The 24072-nt window shown below is 37.2% G+C and overlaps 2 protein-coding genes across 4 annotated transcripts; both read right to left on the bottom strand.

The window, feature by feature from the left end:
- Nucleotides 1-3693: 3693 nt before the first annotated feature.
- On the bottom strand, nucleotides 3694-7105 carry LOC121978314. Its single transcript, XM_042530674.1, has 6 exons — nucleotides 7099-7105; nucleotides 6599-6676; nucleotides 6101-6496; nucleotides 5126-5166; nucleotides 4842-5028; nucleotides 3694-4730 (listed from the first exon to the last, which is right to left on the bottom strand). Exons 1-6 carry the CDS (start codon nucleotides 7103-7105, stop codon nucleotides 4135-4137), a joined length of 1305 nt encoding a protein of 434 aa, XP_042386608.1. The 3' UTR covers nucleotides 3694-4134.
- Nucleotides 7106-7953: 848 nt separating this feature from the next.
- LOC121975186 (rhamnogalacturonan I rhamnosyltransferase 4-like) lies at nucleotides 7954-23480 on the bottom strand. 3 transcript variants are annotated; one of them, XM_042526651.1, is made up of 8 exons: nucleotides 23047-23480; nucleotides 22193-22260; nucleotides 22037-22125; nucleotides 14771-14933; nucleotides 14266-14552; nucleotides 8925-9129; nucleotides 8688-8845; nucleotides 7954-8621 (listed from the first exon to the last, which is right to left on the bottom strand). In XM_042526651.1, exons 1-8 carry the CDS (start codon nucleotides 23315-23317, stop codon nucleotides 8351-8353), a joined length of 1512 nt encoding a protein of 503 aa, XP_042382585.1. In that variant the 5' UTR covers nucleotides 23318-23480; the 3' UTR covers nucleotides 7954-8350. The 3 variants fall into 3 exon arrangements, with proteins under 3 accessions (XP_042382585.1, XP_042382586.1, XP_042382587.1); XM_042526652.1 differs by having other exon boundaries at nucleotides 7954-8618; XM_042526653.1 differs by having other exon boundaries at nucleotides 7954-8579.
- Between the last annotated feature and the right edge of the window lie 592 nt (nucleotides 23481-24072).

The raw sequence follows: 24072 nt of genomic DNA, 5'->3' as shown, positions 1-24072 counted from the left end.
TTAAATTAAATAATTATTTCTTTTATATATTTTTTAATTAAATAAATTTCGAAGATTAATTTCTATAGAAAATTTTACTAATTCAAATCTTAATTTCAGAATTTTATAAAACTTTTCTTATGTTACAGGAAGATCATATTATTATTTTCATCAAGAGTATTTTTAAAAAATATTAAAAAAAAAAACCGATTCCATGTCATCAAAATTTTTCAGTCCATTAAAAAAAATTTATAGTTAAATTTGCTTTTAATGCTCATCAATCATGATAAATAACAGATTTATATGAAATGTTGTGAATAAATAAATAAAAAATCATGTTATACTGTCAACGTCATTCACAATGATTTTTATTTATTTGTTTATTAATATTTTTATTTTATTTTTAAACTAATTTCGTCTGTGACGAATTAGTCATGATTGATCCCAAATTCGGATAAAGAAGGAGAGTTACATTAAGTTGTCAATCAACGTTAAAACTATGACAAATATTCAATGAATAGATTGATTAAACTATTGTGCTAATGCTAAGTTGTTCCCTGAAGGAACACGTTACAAGGTCCGACTGTAACGTTTCGGTAAAAACAGTTATATCTTCAGAACTCGAGTGTAGTGCTAAACATGTAAGAGTTTATATTGCAGAGTCCGATTGTAACGTACCGACAAAGACTGCTACATTTTTATGAGAACTTGAGTATAATGTTAAATAAGCAAGAGTTCTCACACCATAAGTTGGATAAAAATAAATATGATAGGAAAACTAATAATCTAAAATTTGAAACATGAAACATAGGAACCCTTACTGATAAATCAATAAAAGTAGTAGATATAATGATTAGGAGAAGAATTAGTATTTTATGTGTACAAGAAACAAAATGGGTAGGTGAGAAGATAAAACTGATAAAGAACTCAGATTTTAAGTTATGGTACACGGGAAAGAGTAAAGTAAGAAATGAAGTAAATATTGTTGTAGATAGTTCGTTAAAAAATGAAGTTGTAGGAGTAGTTAGAAAATATGATAGAATTATAACCCTTAAGATAATAGTTGCGAAAGAAACTATGAATATAATTAGCGTATATGCACTGTAAGTAGGATTAAATGCAGTTACCAAATCAAGATTTTAGGATGACTTAGATGAAATATACAAAATATTCCTCCAACTAAAATGATTTTAATAGAAGGTGATCTAAATGTGCATGTCAGAATGAAAAATGAGGAGTATGAGAAGATATAGGGAGGTTATACATTTGTAACGAGAAATAAGGAAGGAAAAACTATATTAGATTTTGTGATAGCATATGATCTTATATTAACTAATACACTTTTTAAGAAAAGAAATGAATGCTTAGTTACGTTCAAAAGTAGAAATAATAAATCGTAAATTGATTTTCTTATAGTTAGAAAGAAAGATAGAAAGATTTGTAAAGAATGTAAAGTCATCCTTGGAGAAAACTTAACTACCCAACATAGATTAGTAGTATTGGATATACGCCTCAAACACAATATCAATAGAAAGAAAATATACAATTTCTAGAATTAAGTGGTGAAAGTTAAAAGATGGGAAACAAAATATATTCAAGGAAAAAATAGAAATACAAGCATTAGATGAAATATACAGTGATTCTAATACACCATGGGATAAGATGATATCAAAGTTAAAAATAATAATTAAAAGTGTACTCAATGAGTCAAAGGGATATGCACCACTAAGTAATGAATTTTAGTGGTGGAATGAGAAAGTACAAGAGAAAGTGAAGGAAAAAACAAATAGCTTATAAGGAATTAAATATTTGTAAAAATAAGAAAAACTAAAAAAAATATACAATAGCTATTAAGGAAGCTAAAAGAATAGTGAATAAGACAAAGAATGAAACTTTTGAATGATTATACCAAAAATTAGATACAAAAGAAGGAAAAAGAGACATTTATAGAATACCTAAAGTGAGAAAAAATAAGACAAGAGATCTTATCCAAATGAAATATATTAAAGATAAATATAATAGGGTACTAGTAAACGAGGAAGAAATAAAAGAATGATGGAAGACGTATTTTCATCAACTTTTTAATGAAGGTTTAGGTGATCAACTTAGCTTAGGTAATTTAAATAGGTTAAATGAGTATAGAAATTTTAATTTTTATCGTAGAGTTCAAATTTCAGAAGTAGAACAAGCTTTAAATATGATGCATATTGAAAATATCATTGGACCAGATGATATTCCGATAAAAGTATAAAAGTGCTAATGACTTACAAAACTATTTAACATGATATTGAAAATGAAAAAAATATCTGAACAATGGAGGATAAGTACTCTAGTTCCCTTATATAAGAACAAGAGAGACATATAAAATTATACAAACTATAGAAATATTAAACTAATGAGTCATATCATGAAACTTAAAAAACAATAATAGAAAAAAGATTAAGGAGATCACAGTGACCAAAAATCAATTTGGGTTCATGCTTGAAAGGTCGACAATAGAAGCTATATATTTTCTTAGACAATTAATTAAAAAATATCAGAAGCAAAAAAACAAGATCTACATATAATATTCATTAACTTAGAAAAAGTTTATAACAGAGTCTTAAAAGAAATTATATGAAAAATTCTAGAAAAGAGAAGTGTTAACATAACATATATTGAGCTAATTAAGGATATGTATGAGGATGTAATGACTAGAGTAAAGACTTAGGCGGAATAATTGAAGTATTTCCAATAAAGATAGAGTTACATCAAAGATTAACTCTAAGTCACTATTTTTTTACACTAATTATGGACAAACTCACTGCATATATTTAAGACACAGTATCATAGAACATGTTTTTTTTTTTCATATGATATTATTTTAATAGATAAAATACATGAAAGAGTAAATACTAAACTAGAATCTTGACAGTAAACACTAGAAGGAAAAGATTTTAAGCTTAGTAGAATAAAAAAAGAATATATGAAATTTAAGTTTAGCAATATTAGATATAAGAAGATAATTGTTAAGATAGAAGACAACGACTTACCTAAAACTGAAAGATTTAGATATTTAGGATCATTTTTACAAAATAATGGATGAATTGAGAGAGATATCTTATATAGAATATAAGTAGGATGATTAAAATGGAGAAGAGAGTTGGATGTTTTATGTGACCGTAAAATACCTCTAAAACTTAAAAAGAAATTCTACAAAATCACAGTTAGACCAAGTATGTTATATAGAGCTAAATATTAAACTATGACTCGAGCATATAAACAGAAGATAATAATTACAAAAATAAGGATATTAAAGTTGATATATGGACAACAAGAATGAATAAAATAAGAAATAAAAATATTAGTGAAAAAGTCAAAATTACATCTATTGAAAGAAAACTTCAAGAAATAAATTTAAGATAATACAAATATATATTTAGACGATCAATAAATACTCCAATTAGACGATGCAAAATTATGACAAACACACATCAAACGAAAAAGATAAAAAAAAAAAAGACTTGATTAACAATGATAAAAAAAAATTTATTTAAATATAAATGATGATATAATTAAAGATAACCAACCCACCTAATGAAATAAGTCTTCATTATTGTAGTATTATTTATTTTTTTAAATTCCCCACTATACAAATAAGGTTTGAATTATAACAATAAAAACAACAACAATTCAAGTCTAAAAAATAATTAAATGCTCAAGAGACACACACACTAACTAAAATTAAGGGTTGAATTAATAAGTGAATAATAATATTCACCATTACAATAATATTATCAAATACAATTAGTTTCGTATAAAATACTAGATTTTTAAAAAAAGATGTTATATTTAGATCCGGCCTGAATCATATTAATCTATTAACCTAAACATTAATCATACAAATAACATATCATGTAAAACAACAGCAAAAGAAATGCCACCCAAGTGAGCAGACTCCTGCAAGAAATACTCACCTGCAACAAGCTTTCGCAGATACAAGGTTACGAGCAAGAGTAAGCACATAGGCATAGCCATCGTCTAACAAAGGCTTTTCCGATAATTCAAACTCTAACCGCTTCGCTAAATGATTTCCTAGGCCGCGGCCATCAGAACAACTGACAGCACAATGCAGATGGATGAACAAACAACTAGGGATGCTATCGATGAATACGACTAAGATGACGATGAGCATCCAACTTGCCTTCGGATCCCACTTCTCTTGAGGTTCTCACTTTGTTTCTTGGTTAGATTTACTTTCATAGACAGCTGCCTCTTGAGATGGTCTTTACTCAACAAAGCCATTCTACTTTGTTTTGGCGCATGTAAAACACCTTCTACACAATCACCCGCTTGTGCACAGCTCCAAAGTCTTGAAGGCCCTTCCTCTGGTGATTTTAGCTTTGGAATCCCATTTCTCATCCGGCAGACAGCCCGGCGATCAGATGTGTTCTCATCCGACTTTGAACAAAGTGGGCATGGTGGGTCGTGTTTGGATACCTTGGGGGTGGTTTGCTCTAGGCATTCAGAATGATACGCGTGCCGGCACGACAGGACACTTGCTGTTGGCAAATCTCCACTACAGACAATCCGACAGGAGCACCATGGTGATCTCTGGGACAACAGCCTCTCGCATAGTCCACATTTGGATAAGTCATGCAAAGAACTATTAGGTGGACGAGCTTTGGGTTCCAGCAGTTCGCATATGTCCATAAAGAAATTGTCGGTGTTATCCCAAAGCACTGGTTCCTTCTGGAGGATGGCACCAGGTACTGATAAACCAATAGAATGAAGTTCAGGAAGTGGTCTGACAAGTCTATGATTAGTCTGTAGACTGTTACAGGATCTTGTGAAAAAGAAAAAGAAAAAGAAAAAGATATTACTGCTTTGTTCTTCACCTCCTACAACGTGATCTGGAACTGATAGAGGATGAATGGCCTTTGGCATGAAAAATCGATGATTTGAGAAGCTGCAACCAGCAGAACCATGAGATTTTGATATAGCATCATACTCGCTGCCATCTGAACACGAGGAAAAGGAACCATTAAAGGATGGAAGCCCTAGATTCCCCTGTAGAACAAGTCAGTCCAGGTCACGACATAAGAATCCATGTTGCAGTATATTTTTGGTATTCAAGAGTGCAAATTCAAGAGTGCAACAGAGGTACCTCCACAAACTGTGGGATCACCAGTGGCCCAGACAATGGATCTGTAATATCAATGAAACAACTTTTGCTTGAGAATTCAAGAAGATATTTAGCTATGCACATTTGTTTTCCGTTGCAATATAGTGTAGAGAAATGCTTAACATGCTAAAACAACATGGTTCAATGTAATTGTCGACTCACCGAACATTTCAACTGAAAGTACATAGTGAAGCTCCTGGTCATGAGGCCATATCTTGCAGTTTTAGGATTACATCTAACTAAAAGATGTGCAGAACAAAATGGAGGGCTCTTGTGAAAGGGAAAGTTAGTTTAAATTTCCTTGATGACACCACATGAAACAAGAGAAAGGACAGATGTATATTTAATCTTCAATTAAAAGTACATAGCTAAGCTTCATGCGGTCATATCTTGCAATTCTAGGGCTGCACTTAACTAAAAGAGCCATACAAATGAAGTTTGAAATGTGAAAGCTCTTTTGGAAGGGCAAATCAATGTAAATTTCCTTGATGATAGGTGATAATACATATAACATGAGAAAGGCCAAATATATGTTTAGTCCATCTAGAAAGTATAACACAAGGAATAGAACTGAGAAATTAAGATGGTTCCATCAAATCCATGCTAGTCCCAACAGATGGGGTCAACCATGTGGATCTTATCCCTCCACTGAATCATGTGCATTGTTTAAAAGAGCACGAACACATGTTTTACATAGAATAGCCTAACAACGGAATATGTTTAAATTAGCACAGTGCCAAAATGCACATATCCTTTCAGTCCGCTAAATGCCAGTATTTGAGTTTTCTGCAATACCGGAGAGTAGACCAACTCAAAATCAAATCCAAAGAGAAGAACCAACAAAACCTAGCTCAATCATTTTCTTTCAATTTCTAGCAAAGAATTTATCTTTGGAATGGGAATGAAAGAACTCTCTATTTCATTCCAAAATAAAAGCGAATCCAATTTTCAGCTTACCTCTGGTGTATTCTTCAATGCTAGCTCCTTGTGTAACTGAGTGTCTCAATTGGTAGTTTTTGAAGCTATCAGAAGGGCTGTTGGTGAACGAGAGAGCACCATCAGATACAGAGAATTGATGATTGGCAAATGACTCACTCCTCCCCCAACTCGTGGAACTTTTATCATTCAATGAAACAGAAGATCCATAATGTGCAACTCTGTCATCACCTTGAGAGCCAAAAGAAAACCCTTCTGCATGAAATTGATAGTCCCGCCTTGTTGACAAGGGTGGCGAAAAGTTTGAGCTTGTTGGCCAAAATGGTTCGTTGCATCCCACTGACCACTCCCTACTCGTAGCACGAGAACCGTGTGGCCTTGCGGCCACACAACAAAGCGCCCCTATCTTAGCTACAACTTAAACCTCCTACACTCAGATTACAGCCGATCAAATCCAAACCTCACCATAACTCCAGAAGAACAACATATCGGCATAGCTCCTTATGCTTCTCAAAGTACCAACTCCAACCCTGAAGAAGCGGCTGCTGACCTTTTTGGTCCTCCAGAACATAAAAATCACGACGAGAAGGTCACAAACTGTTCAAATTAACCACCGAAAAATCCAACCTTTAGCAGAGAGAGGAACTCAAAAGGCCCAGAGGAAACAACCGGAGAAACAAGCAAACACAAGCAGATAAACTAAGAAGCATCAGCAGAAACTCTTACTCAGCATTTGAATCTTACAAGTCCAGAGAAAGAAAACTCAAAAATCGATTCTTTTTTCCACAGATTCCAGTGGAGAAACCTACAGAGATTCAGGTGCAGGAAATGGAGCGTGAACGGGGAGAAGGAAAGGGGCCGGACCGCCGGAGTCGCGGTCGCAAGAGGGAGGGATAAAAGCCCTAATCTGGCTTTTTTCGGTGGAGGACAGAGGAGTGTGTCGGACTTGGAGCAACGAGAGAGTGAAGTAAATAAGCTTTCATTAACGCCCTTCAGCGAATAGGAAATGACGGATTAACCTGCCATTTCCGTACACCGTGTATAATAATTATATAAAAAACATATTTAGAGATTTATTATGAGCAACAATATAAGGAATTTTATTTTTTTTTTTAAAAAAAACTAATAACTGAAACACTGAATACAATTTTTTTTTAGGACTGGATGATCTATTTATTATTTTTTTCATAAAAAGTAAAATCAAGAGAATTAACCTCCATTTGTTTTTCTGATAGTTCGATAATTAGGGTAACATTCATAATAATTAATCATCAGATTAGCACCTTTTCATTGAACAAAATCAAATATACATCCCTTCCGTGATTTTATACCGAAAATATGTATAGATTTTAATATTATTATAGAAACCGAGTAATCTCTACAATGTGTAAAAGTTAACAAGTAGTTGTTACATATTGTAAGTCCAATGGTACCTTCTACCCACTCAATCATTATTAGATTTTATTTATTTAAAATGTAATAAATATCATAGAATCTATATGTTTATTTTGCTCATTGAAATATTATTTTAATTAGATTATAAAAAAAATAAAAATAATATAAAGTCATAGTTATAGAAATGATCTACAAACTTCTATACGTTATAAAAACTACCTGCTAGCATCTACACAGTCAATCATGATCAAATAATATTCATTTAAAATGAATTTATTTTACTAGTTGAAATATTATTTTAACCAAATTATTACTTAGAGAGTAATATCAAAATTAATGTTACAGAAACTAGCAACTAACTTCTATAATTATAAAAACTAATTATTAGCTTCTACTCGTCCGAATGATAAAAGCATTTGGATAATTTGTGTTAAATAAGACATTCATTTGACTTTAATTAGAAATGACCATTCATCGAATGATTTTGCAAATGATAGGAGCCCTTTTAATTTTTACCCAAATTTGTTCTTACAATTTGAATACAAAACGGTCACAAATTAATGCAATCTCCAAGATAGTGACATCCTTAAAAGGTCAACCGGATGCACAAAGCTCCCGACAATGCGGGGTCTCAAAAAAAAGATCGGACCACATTGAGTCCTATGACCTTAAAGCGACATTGCAATAACTTACCATTAACTCCTCTTTTAAATGAACTTGCATAGCTTACAGTTGTGGCATCGCAAAAATAACTTATAAACAAAAGAATGTGGCGTATCCAACAAAGTGACCAGATCAGGAAATGATCTGCGATCATCCTGTGGAACAAGCTTGGTTTCACCAAGAGGGAGCTACAAAGTTGCGAGGTATCTGTTTTCATCTCGCCGAGCTTGAATTTCCCAATACCTTAAGGCACTCTTTGGCATTGGGTAGGCACTCTTGCGGGTTGGCATAGAAGTAGTCTTCCTCCTTGGGCTTGTCGGTAAGAACTTTTCGACAGGTCGGTTGTCCAAGGCTCTCATCAACAACGCGCTTAACAGAAGATGCAAAGTCATCCCATGGAAGTGTCTTGTTGTTATGCATATCGAGGAGCTCGACCAATTTCCTGCGGTTCAGCAACATGGTTTTCCGAAAATCAAGGTACCTGCTGAAGCCAAAATCAGGGCCGAGGCTAGTGACAATCAGAAAAGAAATGGCAAAGGGAAAGATGTACCTCCGATGTCCCTCGACGAGTTTAGCCATGTTCCCATTGTATGTTGGGATGAAAATGTCACTCTCCAAAGAAACCATATAATCGAGTGCAGCCATTTGGGATGAGTGATTCTGAAACTGATGCAGATCTTTTGGATGAAGCAACGTTTCCTTTTTAACCTGCATACCGAATGTATCACAGTGATTCAAGGATTGATAAAAGAAAATCTGAAGCAGAGTTGTAAATGGAAGATCCTACAAGGTTGGGAAATTCTGCACGCAATACCGATAGCCTCTCTTCCCCACCGTAAATCTCACCGGAGGCAATATATATTACAGTATCCTTGTCAAATCCCAATGCTTTGAGGATAAGGGTGGTCTCCTCGGGTGTAAGTGGGCACAAACCTTGCAGTCTCTTGGCCACGGAATCGATCTCTTTTTCTCTCCACCATGGATAGGCATACCTGAATAAGTACATAAGTTAGTTTCATGTATGTATAGCCGAGATGAGACTGTTTTCCAGAATAAAATGAAATGGCGGCACCTGATAAGAAACCTTATTATGCAATATCAGAATTTCCTAAAACCTTCTGTCCTTAAGAACCACAGTTATTGATTCCATTGTAGATAGAAATGGCTGTTTCATGTGCGATTGGAGACTATTTTAGGTGTAACAAAGATAAGAACACTAAGATCTAATGTGAAACTAGTTTAGGGTTATTTTGTCTTTTGACGACAAGATGAGCTCATAATGTATTGGATATGTCCTTGCGGTATATTCAATGTGAAACTATTCTCCATTCGGGACAGAAGCAACAAAGTTAAACTCCTCTCAAGTTATTATAGGAATTCAAATCTCCAATCTTTGGCTAAAAGCCCTCCAATTTAAATCACCTACTAAGAGACCAAACAACTATTGGATTAGGTATAACTTAAATTGAAAATTGAAATGCAAAAAAGATAAATTCTAAAAAGGACAACTTTAAAGCCAATCAAGAAATTCTATATTTAATAAATTGAAATGATTTTATTGAAAGTGTGAGGAAAACTTAAAAAATCAATCCAATTAATGTAATTGAAAGTGTTTTAAGAAACACAAATATGTATAATGATAAAGTTGTACATAATATTTGTTGGAAGGATAAGAATGATGGAAACTACCCAAAATAGAGATCAGCAAAGCTTGTTGATGTTGATACTAGCATGGTTTAAAGTATCGAGTTGTGTCGCTTGGCATGATTGATACTTTTCATTCCAGTGGAGGACCATGATATGATAATCGTTCCCTGTATCAAAACAATCTCGCCCATGTTGAGTACAGTTGAGTACATTTCTTTTGTTTTGGTCAACACGGACAAAGCCAATTGAATATGTCAACGTTAACATGTGAATATAGAAATTATTGTCAATTATAGGGAGAGAAAGCACAAAGGACAAGAGGGTCACACTGAGGGAAAGAGGAGCGAAGAATAGTCTATATAATGCATACCTGATCATCCAACAACTTGATTTGACAAAGGTGGGGAGTCATGGAGGTCCATACCAACGAAGAAGAACTAGATAAGGTGGCCAAAAATTGGTGTTGTAGTCGTGGGTGGAAGCTCAATTGTGACCAGTCTGCCACACTCTAATCAATTGGGTGGAAGCTAAAAAAAAAAAATGATAAACCCAGTTAGCCTCATTGACTAGCCCTGGGGTGACCGCCCTGCCCCACTGAATTTTTCCACCGGCCACTAGAGTAAATCTGGAAGCGCTCGCAGCGGGAGGCTAAGAAACCCAATATCCTTTGGTTGCGCACCCCATTTGCAGGAAAAATTCTTGCAAATTCACCATAACTGGGGGTTGAACCGCGGGTGCCTGGATGACAACTTGGAAGCTAAAAAAATGACAATCCCAGTTAGTCTCATTGACTATCTCTGGGAGTGACCGACAACCTAAAAGCTCAAGATTGCATTGTTGATGGGCCATGGGGCTTTATTAAGGAGGTTTTATGATTTCACGATTTTCTTAGCTCGTAATTTGACGATTGGGAGTTGACTTTTATAATACATATAACATATATCTATTATCTATTACATATTATATAGCATATATCTATTATAGATTGTTATTAAACATATAAAAATCCATATATCATATAACATTAATTAATTAATTAATTATTAATTAGATAGTCTAAAATATGGCTGGTATGATAGTTACATTAATGTATTTACTGGTGATGTTTTTTTTATTTTTCTTTAGTACTTTTTTAATGATCCATAGGTCCACAATTGAGACCAAATAACAATCTTATAATTCAGTTTAAAAACAAGTGAACGGGTTAGAGAATCAATTTCATTGATTATGTTTACATTGTGATATGATTCAACATGGAGGTGAAATCACATGTCACAAGAAACACCTTACTAGTGAATACTCGAATGTTTTAAAGTGTTCAAAGTCAATAAATTCGTCATGCAATGAAGAAGGAACTTAATGTCAAAAAATATCAAATACAACAATAACAATGTGAAGATTTTGATATACAAGCTTATGGAGAACTAGATTAAAGGTCATGACAATGATATTCCAAATGCCTAAAATTTCTAGCCATTGTTTGTGATTTCCAAGATAAATATGAATATGAGCAACAAAAATGATAACACAATTGGTGTTAATAGAAGTGTTCAATCACTGCACTAACATTGGGATGCGTGCAACTACTCCTGTTATCTCATCACAAGGTGGTGTTGGTCATTTCTTTCCTTCGATGTGAAGGATTAGCCCAATATAAAAATCTAAAAAAGATTGTATTATGAATTCTCTCACAAGCGACATTTTTCAATAATTACGAAAGAAATTGATCAACTTTCTTTCTCATTATTAAAAAAATGCAAAATTATCTCTTTTTTGATCATTTAAAGAAGATAGTCTATATAACTATATTCACTGCAATATGCGTTTTCAATTAAGGGTTATAATAGAAGAAAAGTAAGAAAATTATAATGATATAGATCCATTTATTATTGAATTCAATCAAAATAAGGATAATCTAATAATGTATTGGTGAAACGTTCTCGAGGTTAAGAATCCATTACTTAATAAAGCAAGAGATCCACCATAACCATCTCAGTTCATTACCCAACTTATTGAAAAATGCAAGCTAGAGGAGATGTTGAGGAAGGTAATAATAATTGAGCTTTGAACATGGATTTCTAATTGTCTATGATCTTGTCCGAAAGTCGATGAGATGGATGCTGGAGATGTGGCGCTCCCGTTGACCTCCTGTAGACTTCGCTCCCACATACAACACAAGTGGCGTTAGTGCAGAGCCAGGGAAGAGGTCCCCGGTGATGACCCTCCGATGCTCAAGTCAGTCTCCGGCGAAGAAAAAGAAGCAGTAAGCGGAGCAACAAGAAGACTAGCGCAACAATGAGATATCGCATGTAACGCATACCTCCGGCGATGTTTGAACCCCCTTTATATAGAGCTCTTGTAGCGCGCGTGCACACTTCCCAAGGCAGGCATGCACCCCCAAGTTTTCCCTGAAAAGACTTGTTAATAAAGTGTCCCTGACACAATACCTTAACAGCCGAGCATATCTCTGAAGTGATAGTGGAAGCTTCCGCCGTACGATCCTTTGTCTGACCATGCCGCCTGTCAGCGACACTAGCTCCCAAAAGGATGTCGAAAGATAGCCTGATGTGTTTGTTGCTTAGCCGAGCGGAATAGCCGCTCGACGGAATTCTGCCGTCTGAGTGTTATCTGCTGCTGGGCCGAGCGGGATAGCCGCTCGGCTTGAATTCCACTCCGCATGTTCTGTTGCGGGGTCGAGCGGATAACCGCTCGGCCGGAAATCCACTATCCGCGTGCTGTCTGTTGTCGGGCCGAGCAGGATAGCCGCTCGGCCGGAAGTCCACTGTCCGCATGCTCTGTTGCTGGGGCGAGCGGGATAGCCGCTCGGCCGAAGTTGACCTCTGTCTATGCCCGACCTCGCTATCTTGCCGAGTAGGGTAGCCGCTCGGCTCGGCTTCTGCACATCGTTTCCCTTGAGTGTCGAGTGTTTCAATGCTCCCCGTGTCGAGGGCGACGGTGGATCGGATCCTTCTCCCCGATCGAGACATGCTTCACTTGACCGGCCGATGCCCTATACGCGTTGACCGCCTTGACTTTGACCTCTATCGTGGCAGCAAGGTAGGGCCCCTCATCATCACCGCATCAGTCTAGATCTCGATTTAAATGTTCTCAAACATCTAAACCTTAAACACAACTAAAGACAACGAACAGAAAAATGCAAAGTTCTTCCATTTTTAGTAAAGAGAGAAATATTCTAAATATATTCATCAAAAACTAACAAAGGAAAGGGTTAATTGGTCAAAATCTATTTAATGCAATTGATGAGCAATTACACAATAAGATTAATGAAACATCATTATATTCTGACATTACGATCCAACGAGAAGTTTGAAATGAAGATAGCAATGTCAACAGTGTTGCAACTACTTATGGAAGCAACAATAGTGAAAGGTAGTTGTTAAAATAAAGCTCATGATTATCAAGATATACATGACAATTTAGTTGACATTGATTCTAGTTGAGGTTCATCGTATTGTTAGTGGTCTTATTATAACCCTAATATATCATACAATGGTGATCCATCATAGCTCAAGAACATATGCGTATCCTTGACTATGTGAGTTTTAGTTCCAATGATATTATTGCAAGTCCAACTTCTAATAGTGAATCAAGACATGTTAATAGACATATAGAGAAATTAATACGAGTACCCATAGTTTTGAAATAATTATTTAATTTGGGTATTGGAAAACTATGGGACTAATCTTACAAGGACAACTCAATACTCTCATCCAATATACAACACACCTTTTGGTATTAGCAGCATGCTCATTAGATACACAAAAGTCTTTTTGATATTAGTAAGGTGGTTGAGATTATTGTAATAATTTATAACTTATTACTCTCAAATATTAATGAAGTGATTTGTTAAAATTAGTATACACTTAATATTTGAAAGTAGATAAGTATCAAAATTATAACAACACAATACGATATGGTATACAAATCACATCATTCTAGTCATTGATTGAAACTCCAATTTGACTTGAGATTTTAAATCTTGTGTCTTGAATGCAAGTACACTTAATTTCCACCAAATAGAACACTACTTCAACAGTAGGTAAGTGATGATTGAATATAAATCATAGGAAAATGGCTTGACAAATAAAAATGGTATATCCACAAAATGTGATATTAATCATCTCAAGTTCTTCCATTGTAAGAAACGAACAATATACATCCTAAATTAGTACAAAAATCAAGATGACATATGTTTCTTTTTTATTTTACCCTTTTCCTTTTCTTATTCACTGTGAGAAGGAAGAAAAATGGATAAAGAGAAAATTTTCTTTTGCAATTTAACATCTATTCATTGAGTACCATAATTTGATTTCCAACACTGTGTTAATGTGTAATAAAAAGCCCTCAAATCCCATAGAAGACATGATAGCATAATTTATAGAAGCTAGAACTTCTGTGTTGATAAATCAAAACATGTGAATGAGTTATGAGAGGATCAAAGAAGTTTAATTGCTGTGTACCTTAAACTTTTAAGCTCTTCAACTTCTTTCTCAGAACAACCATGAGTGCAACCAGAGAAAGCCAGCATGTCCATTTCATATCTCAAATGTAAGGCAACAAAGGATCCCTTCCCTCGAAGAATATGAAGCAACTTGTTTCCTAATGTCATGATCTGAGGAGTAAATTTCAGTGAATGATAGTTTACACGGCATCTAAGCTTCTGGAGCTCAAAAGCTAGATTGTTTGCCAATCGTGCATCTGTTTTATTAAACTGAATCACATTGAACTTGTTGAACAGTGGCAAAATCTGCAGTATAAGAAAAGAGAGAGAGACAGAGATAACATGAGAATTACAAATTCGCACAAATCAGGGAGCAATTTGCAAGAACACAGACAACACTGCAGAAACCAAATAGCACTATTTTCTTACTCTTTGGCAAAAATGAGCAAGTCATTCCATAGTTAGCAATTCAAGTAAAAGAATAAGATGTCAAATATAATAAGCTAAAGATGATAAGTTCAAACCTTTTGTAAGTAGTATCTCTCATCTGACCAACTCACAGGACGCATCATAAGAAAATGGCTTGAAGTATTTCTACTAATGCTCTTCGGTAGCTTTTTAATTATGTGCACTTCATCTTTCAATGATGTGATGAAATGCCTCACATCAAAGATATCATCAAAATTACTGCAGTTAGAAGACAGGTATAAATAAAGAACAGAGTGATAAGAAACAACAGGATAAAATGAGTTAATACAAAGCAAAGGACTGTTGGTGCAACATCCCTCAGGTCAAGGTTGACCTGGTTGACCAAGCTGACTCTTGGTTTGAGTTTAGATGTTTGACAATAAGATGTTAATTGAAGAAGAGTCAAGTAGGTCAAGGTTGACCGAATACTTGACTGGGAAGTCCTAACTGGGATGTTAGGCAGAAGGAAAATCCTGGTGAGTGAAGCCAGGTGAAAGTCCTAGTGAGTGAAGCTAGGCAGATGGAAAACCCTAGTGAGTGAAGCTAGGTGAAAGTCCTGGTGAGTGAAGCCAGGCAAGGGAAAATCCAGATGGATCAAGGATGATCGGACAACTGGTGTTGGGAAGTCCAAGTAGGTCAAAGGATTGACTGGATACTTGGCACGAGGAAATACAGATAGGTCAAAGGGATTGACCAGACATCTGAATAGAAAAGTCCAAGTAGGTCAAGGGAGTGACCAGATACTTGGCATGACGAGAAAAGTCCAAGTGGGTCAAAGGAATTGACCGGACACTTGGTGGGAAGTCCTGGCAGGTCAAGGGAGTGACCAGATGTTAGGCATGATGTACCAACAGGTCAAGGATGACTGGATGTTGGTTTGGGAGTCTTGGAACTTGGTTTTGGGCAAAAACCAAGTGCTGGATCGATCAGGGGATCGATCCAGGAGATGGATCGATCAGTGGATCGATCCAGGCTTTTCCCAGCGAACAGAAAGCCTCTGGATCGATCCGTGGATCGATCCAGATGTCCCAATCGATCAGTGGATCGATTGGGACGCGGCTGCTTCGCGCGATAAGCGTTGGATCGATCCGTGGATCGATCCAGCGTTTCTCCAAGTAGCGCCTGGATCGATTCGTGGATCGATCCAAGCCTCCCGATCGATTAGGAACATTTGAATCGATCGGGTTCCGACCGTTAGCGTCGATTTAAGGCGCAGGTGGCTGCGAAAAGAACTTCACCGATTCACTCCGGATCGCTCGCCAACTTCTCCACCGCGCTCCAAAGATCGGATCGCCAGTTCTTGAAGGATCTTGGAAGCTTTCCAAGTCAAGAGGCGGATCAAGAAGAGAAGCTAGGGTTAGGGTTTCAGTTGTCAAGCATGTAAGCTTGTGTTTTGTTTCCTTTCCTTTCTTCTTGTCTTGAGAGTCTTGTAGGGCTTCTCCGCCCTCGGTAGTTACGAAAAGGAGTGTTTCATAGTGGAGGGTGCGTGCGTGGTGTGGATCCTTGGACTAGTCACCTCTTGTGAGGTGGATACCAAGTAAACCAACCTTGTTGGCGTTGTGTGATTTGTTTCGTATTTTCCATGCGTCTTAGAAGAAAGCGAAAGCAACGAGCACGCGACGAGCTATTCACCCCCTCTAGCTACTTTTGGTCCTACAAGTGGTATCGAGTCAGGTTGGAATCATCATCGGAAGGGTCAAGCATATCAAGAAAAGCTAGAGGGTGAAGAAGTTGAGCAAATTCTTCAAGTTCAAGGCTTTATCAAGCTCAACTTCAAGATGCAATTCAAGATGGGCTTGGATTTGACAAAGGTGGCTCCACCATACACTTTGAGTTTCGATTCTTGGAAATCAAGAATCGAAAATTTTCTTATGATGGAGATAGAGCAATGGTTTGCTAATGGAAGGCTTCAAGGCTCCAAGAAATTCAAAGGGCAAAGTTCTAAAGAAAAGCAAATGGAGCCGGGAGCAAGTCCAAAGGTGCGAGGCCAATGACAAAGTGCTTTTGGTCAATTTATTGCCAAGCACCATCCTTCGCAAAATGGAGTTTGAAGATGCAAAGGAGCTATGGAGCAAATTGGCCAAGCTTAATGAAGAGACCCTCCACAAGAGCAAGAAGAATCCAGAGGGTGACTCTTTGGAGCAAGACCAAGAGGAGGACTCCGAGGTTGAGAGATGCTCAACCTCGAAGAAGAGGAAATCCAAGAAGCTTCATCCTCAAGGGAGTATAAGCAACAAGGAGGAAGCATACTCCTTGTTTCGTGTTCAAGATGATGAAGCCTCCACCTCTGGGATCGAGGGGAGATCCTTGGTGACGCCGGATCGAGAAGAAGGAGAAGCTTCTACATCCGGTCAAGAGACGAAGAGGAGGAAGAAGATTCTACCTCCACAAGTCAAGAAAAATCAAATGGAGGAGAATCAAGGTCCGATCAAGAGGAAGCTTCTACCTCCGGATCCAAAGGAAAACGCCACCCTACAAGCAAAGGTATAAATATTTCAATTAATAATAAAAGTCATATTATATGCTTTGAGTGTAGGGAACATGGGCACTAAGAGCAAGTGCCTAAATTGGCCGAAGAAGGGCCAGTGGCACAGGTAAGGTGAAGCCAGGAGACCATCCCGAAAAGAAGGCGAGGAGCACATTGTGTGTTTCTCTTGCAATCAAAAGGGCATTATCGGAGTCAATGCCCTAAGGGAAGAAGATGGTCAAGGCTCAAGGAGGAAGCTCAAGTCAAGGGGGAGCCTCTAAGGTAAAGGAAGGTAACATTTATTGAGCCTACCCCTTTACATTATGGTAAAAAGCATGATAGTTCTAACTTTTATCATTTTAATGCGATTTACCATAAGAATAGGAAGCATGAGGGCTTTAAGGAAAAGCATGTGGCCCTACATGCTAAAACTACTACACTTAAGGCTAGGAGTGTAGGTAAAAGTCTAGGCAAGAACACTAAGGATAATAGATACAAGCCTAGAAACAAAAATGCTCATGAACTTAATGGAAAACGAAAAACTAAGGACTTAGTGATGGAAAATCAAGTCTTGAGGTCAAGACTTGATAAAATGGAAAAGACCCTAAAAAGGATGGAAAATATCCTATTAGGGCAAAATGAGCATAACCTAAGTTTAGGAACAAAAGCCATCAAATGGCCATGAGGTTTGGGATACAAACCAAAGGCTAAGAAGGATGTGCCCTCTTACCATAGAGTTCCATATAGTTATGGAACAAACCCTAGGTCTAGTGGTCAAGCCAAAAATACTAGGGAAGTCATCCCTAAGAGTATTTTTGCAATAAATGTGACTAAGACTTCTAAGAAGTCTAAGAAAGTCACAAACAAGGTCACAAGGGAGGCTATCCCTAGAGTTGACCTAGAAAGTGTGACCAAGGCCTCCAAGAAGCCAAACAAGGTCACTAGGAAGGTATCTAGGGAAGTTATCCCTAGTGAATACCTAGAGCATCCAAGGAGCACCAATAGGTGTTGGGTTCCTAGGAGCATCTTCTCTACCCCATAGATGGGTTAGAGAGTGTCAACTCCGATTAGAAGGGTAGTTAACCCAATTTTGAGGAAATTGACACTCAAGGAGCATTTTCAAGGTTTTTGTTAACCTTTGAAAATGAAATGGAATTATTATTTACTCCTTGAAAGAGTAAAATGTGCCTAATGGTGGAAAAATTGATTTTAATCTTAAATGACACATATTGGGAAATTCATAAGAACTACCAAGTTGGGATTTTGGTATGTTCTTAGTAAATTTAAGGCAATCCGGGCCTTAATTTAAAAGTGCTACTCTTGTGGAAAAATGAAATATGCCAACATTTGAGGTTATGCTTAATTTCGACTGGCATATATTAATCAAGGGAATTAGAAATGCCAATTTAGGTCTTGGCATTTTCTTGAAGCACTTTAGGGCAATCTAGGTTTAAGTTGTAAGTTTAGCTAAGGTTTTAAGGATACTTAGATAGTTAATCTAGGTATATTTTATTTATGCTAAATCTTGCCATGATTGTTTGCCCATCATATGTCATGACATCATGTCTATTTTTGCATTCAGGTTTTATTATGCAAAATCCAAAAATACCATGTCATGACATTCATACATCATGTAGTTATAGGAATCTTTCTTTTGAAAGTTATTTTATTTTGATGTATGCCATAACATTATCATGCATTAGGTTATTTCCTTGTAATTAAGGACAAATGACATTTAACAACAATTATTGACAAGTGACATCCTAGGTGGATGTCTAATATCTCTAGAATGCCTAGATAGATATGCATGATTCCTAGATTAGGGCAAAACCAAAATCTCACATCTCACAAGGACTATAAGGTGACTTGTACGTGTTTTAGTGTACATTAGATACAAGTGAGATGTTAGGAAGATGAACAAAACTCAAGATGTTGATTTAGTGCATTCTTTTGAGTTTTAGGTTCATCAAAACACATAGTTATGTGTTTTCCCATCATTGGGAAAGCTAATGTACAAGTCATGTGCATTATGCCCAAGGAACATGATGGGATATTGGTTTTGAAAATGTTTTTAAAATGTTTTTGGAAAACCTTGGTGAAGGCTATCTTTTGATAGTAATCACCATTGAATAGTTAGACACAAACTTGAAGAAAACACTAAAGTTTTTGCAAGTTTTCAAGTTTGTGTCAATCTTTGAAAATATGATGTATTTTCATAGAAAACTATTTTTCCATGATTAAGTATGCCCTAAATAATGTCTACACGAAATTTCATGATTTTTGGATTTTTGTAGAATTCTCTAGGGGTTTCTGAAGTTGACTGAAATGGAATTTCAGCAACTATCAGAGCTCCGATCGATCCATAGATCGATTGGAGTGCCTGAATCGATCCGTGGATCGATTTAGAAGGCAACTCTTGCGAACAGAAGCTCGCTGGATCGATCCATACATCCTGAATCGATCAGTGGATCGATTCAAATAGGTTGAATCGATTGGAACCCAACTCCAATCGATCCAGGATGCTGATTTTGGCTGGGAAGACCTGATTTCAGCAGTCTAAACCTATTTTAGTCTAGGTAACCATTCCAAACCCCTAAAAATACATTTGTATACATAAAACGGGTGTTTTCATGTGAAAACAAGGATGGATTGGTTAAGGAAGGCTAAGTTGAAGTTTAGGTTGAGGTTTGTTTCAAATTTTGAATATTTGAACCTCAAAACTTCTAAATTTGGGTTTCCTAAAGGTTTAGGGATTCCAAGTCATTGTTGGTGCAATGACAGAAGTTACCACCATGTCTTTAGGGGGAGGGACTCTTTAAAGACATGAAAAATTATCTTTTCATGAACCTAGGAAGGTGGTTAACCTTCTTTAAAGAAAATGCTCATGAATGAGCTTTTGAACTTGAAATGGGGAGTGGATATCCTCATTATTTCAAGTGGGAACTCACGTGGTTAGAAAATGCTCAAGGTTGAGTATTTGTCTACAATGAGGGAGAAGTTACGGATAAATGAAGGGTATGGGACCTTCTTTATCGTGTTGATCACAACGAGTGATGTTGTGAACAACGATGAGCAACTCTTCAGGGGGAGAGTCTTTCAACAATGGATTTGTTGAAGTATACCCGAAATTGAGGCATGGGTTGATGTGTGCCTAAAGATGGGTTGAGTGTGCCCTACAGGGGAGTTTGATGTGTGCCGATAGGGGAGAATGAAAAGACTAGTGAAAGGGAGTAAGTTAGGCTTTCATTATCTAAGAGGAGTTGCTCTGGGGAGAATGAAGAGCTTAACTTATGCTTTCATTACCTAGTGGCGTGAAGAATGAGGCTATGGGATTAGCTAACTTACGTGTGGTATTGTAAGTGTTATTGTGGTATTGTCGAAAAAAAAAGGGGAGATTGTTGATGATCCCTGTTGAAGGTTGACCTGGTTGACCAGTGACTCTTGGTTTGAGTTTAGATGTTTGACAATAAGATGTTAATTGAAGAAGAGTCAAGTAGGTCGAGGTTGACCGAATACTTGACTGGGATGTTAGGCAGAAGAATCCTGGTGAGTGAAGCCGGTGAAAGTCCTAGTGGTGAAGCTAGGCGGATGGAAAACCCTAGTGGTGAAGCTAGGTGAAAGTCCAGTGAGTGAAGCCAGGAAAATCCGGATGGATCGAGGATGATCGGACATACGGTGTTGGGAAGTCAGTAGGTGAAGGTTGTTGGATACTTGCACGAAATCTGAGATAGTCGAAGGATTGACGGACATCTGAATAGAAAAGTCCAAGTAGGTCGAGGGTGACGGATACTTGGCATGACGAGAAAAGTCCAGTGGGTCGAAGGAATTGACCGGACACGTGGGAAGTCTGGCGGTCGAGGAGTGACGGATGCTAGGCGTGATGTACCAGCAGTCGAGGATGACCGGATGTTGGTTTGGAAGTCTTGGAACTTGGTTTTGGGCAAAAACCAAGTCTGGATCGATCGAGGATCGATCCGGTGATCGATCGGTGGATCGATCCGGGAGTTTCAATGACGAAGCCTCGGATCGATCCGTGGATCGATCAGATGTCCCAATCGATCGGTGGATCGATTGGGGCTTTTCCAGCTACCGGATCGATCCGTGGATCGATCGAGCGCCACGGAATCAGGCGCTCGGATCGATCCGTGGATCGATCCAAAGCCTCGATCGATTGGGAACATTTGAATCGATCGGGTTCCGACCGTTGGCGTCGATTTAAGGCGTGCGATGGCTGCAAAAGAACTTCACCGATTCACTCGGATACTCTCCCGCTCTCAAAGATCGGATCGCCGGTTCTTGAAGGATCTTGGAAGCTTTCCAAATCAAGAGGCGGATCAAAGGCAAGAAGAGAAGCTAGGGTTAGGGTTTTCTGTACTCATTGTAAGCTTTGCGCTTGTGTTTTGTTTCCCTTTCCTTTCTTCTTGTACTGAGAGTCTTGTAGGGCTTCTCCGCCCTCGGTAGTTACCGAAAAGGAGTGTTTTCATAGTGGAGGGTGCGTGCGTGGTGTGGATCCTTGGACTAGTCACCTCTTGTGAGGTGGATACCAAGTAAACCAACCTTGTTAGCGTTGTGTGATTTGTTTCTGTATTTTCCGCTGCACATCTTAGAAGAAACGAGCAACGCCGAGCAACGAGCACGCGACGAGCTATTCACCCCCCCTCTAGCTACTTTTGGTCCTAACAAGGACTACTATAAATAAGTGTCAATGTCAGATGATATGAATATTTGATATACTGCTCAGCAATGGACTATACCAGTTTTATAATTTATTGACAATATAATACATGCTCATCGATGGGTTTTTGTAGTGTCGGATTAGAATGCACTTTGGATGTGATATACAAATGAAAGGTACCTTGGGTCAGCCCAGAATGAATTCTTGTCCAGTTCCGGGACCACTAATGTTAGGTTTAGTAAGCGAGCCACCATCACCATGTCACATATCTAGAAGCCAAATAACATAATCTCAATAGTTGCATTTGGTGGGATGTATCAGAAAGAATCTACCAACCGCTGCACGCATTTGGTTCAAGCCTCCATTGCATGATAGTTTCAGATAACCGTTGCTTGTATAATTGCCTGAAAATGGTTGGATTTGGAAGGCATTAGACACCAGAAGATAGTTAAATTAGAATTCCAATTTATTAATGTCTGTCCTAAAATGAATTGCTACACAATTAGTATTATACTTGTTGTGTTTCAACTCCAAATATAGTTTGTAAATATTAAAGATTGATCATTTGTGTTTGAAATTTGAATGGCTTGGAAAATCATGTTTGACCATCAGGAACTTATGTTTAAAATCTAAGTCTGTCTGATGCAGTTCATATTTAAGTGGAAAAAAACATCATCCAGAGGAATCATTAAACTATCATCTGTAGGCCAAGAACTATGATTAAATCATGAACACTAAAGCGCAAATTCAAGCCAATGAGTACAGAAGAAAAGAAAATCAACTGCATGTAAACTTATTGTTTGCCTTGGTATGAACACCTTCAAAATGCAAGCTGCTGAATATTTGCCTTGCCTAGCATGCGAAGCAGAAGATCAAAGGCCAAAGAATGAATACACCAAAGAATCTACGAATTCTATTTTATATATAGTAAATCACGTTTACTTGTTCTAGGTATTTACTCATTAAGCGCCTACTGTGCGCTTAGAAGTGCCTTGATCTGCAGTAAAATCGTTTCTTTACTAGCGAATCAAGACAGGTCAAAGTTTTACCCTCACTCAGGGGTCAAAGAGGATGGTGAAATCTATTGTGTTTTCTCATAAGACACCTCTAACACGCAACAGTCCAATAAAAAAAAAAGGATTTTTATGCCGTGCCATAATAACGTTGTGCAAAACAGATAGCTTGCATACTCGACCGTAGCACTGGAGACGGAGCCACGAGCGGCGGAGGAGCGAAACTCGATTCAACCGCAGGGACGCTGTCCCTGATGACAAGGAATAACCGCGCGGGATTCCAACCCCGCCAGACACGGCCATAGGTAAGGAGCTGGATCAGGCACGTCCAGAGTAGCACGCAACCGCACGCCGTCACGAACCACGCCTGCCGCCGCGCCCGCGCCGGCACCGCCGTTCTCACCTGAGGCAGCCCGCAGGCCTCGACTGCGACGACGCCCCCAGTCATCGCACCGTCACTTCATCGGAATCGGGAGGCACCACGAACCCTAAATCCCAATACCCACCTCCAAGTATCGATCTTTTCTGAACTCCTGCGCCAAATCAGGTTCCAGGATCGAGAGAGAAGGGAAGGCCGGAAGGGAAGAAATTCCCACGGACTCAATTTTTTCTATGGTAAAACGAAGAAGAAGGCAAATTTGAATATATTTTTTAAAATATTTTTTTAAAATAAAACACATAACCCAAAAATTAAAATATTGCATACACATGCCTCCTGAATTCTTAGAATAATAATTTAAGAAAAAAAAATAAATGATAATCCCAGTCTCATTACTATCTTTGGGTGATCGATTATCATCGGAGTAAAGTGCATGTGGTGGTTCAATCTAGAAGTCCAAACATCTTTTGATTACGTCTTTCATTTGAAAAAAAAATTTCATAGTTGAATTTGAACCGTGAGTGTCTGGGATATCCTACAAGGACACTATGGCCCGAGAGACTTAGAATAATAATTTAAGGCTATTAGCCCAAAGATAGGTATATGATATTTCTAATATAATAATCAAGGATCGATTATCATAAAAAAATTAATGATATGATGTTTATTATACCATATATCTGTATTTATCGGGTAAAAAAAATCTCTTCATAATTTTTTTTATTAAGATCGGGTATTAATCTTTTATTAAATTCGAAAAAAATTATTATCCCTAATCTCAATACACAAGAATTACCATAGTATTTTTTACCATCTTAAAAAGG

This window comes from Zingiber officinale, chromosome 4B, assembly GCF_018446385.1.
Source record: "Zingiber officinale cultivar Zhangliang chromosome 4B, Zo_v1.1, whole genome shotgun sequence".
NCBI lineage: Eukaryota > Viridiplantae > Streptophyta > Magnoliopsida > Zingiberales > Zingiberaceae > Zingiber > Zingiber officinale.
The sequence above is the reverse complement of the archived record's forward strand: the minus strand, read 5'-3'. Positions and strand labels throughout refer to the sequence as shown.

Bases quoted from the DNA above. Each gene is read 5' to 3' on its own strand.
- LOC121975186 (XM_042526651.1), bottom strand. From the start codon at position 23,317: ATGACTGGGGGCGTCGTCGCAGTCGAGGCCTGCGGGCTGCCTCAGGTG. The intron at 22,126-22,192 runs GTTGGTAGATTC...TTTGGCTTCTAG, and splicing joins TGAACCAAATGCGTGCAGCG to ATATGTGACATGGTGATGGT. The intron at 14,934-22,036 runs GTACCTTTCATT...TTCTAACTGCAG, and splicing joins TCATTCTGGGCTGACCCAAG to TAATTTTGATGATATCTTTG.
- LOC121978314 (XM_042530674.1), bottom strand. The intron at 5,167-6,100 runs GTAAGCTGAAAA...TTGATATTACAG, and splicing joins CATTGAAGAATACACCAGAG to ATCCATTGTCTGGGCCACTG. The intron at 4,731-4,841 runs GTAATATCTTTT...TTGGTTTATCAG, and splicing joins AGGAGGTGAAGAACAAAGCA to TACCTGGTGCCATCCTCCAG.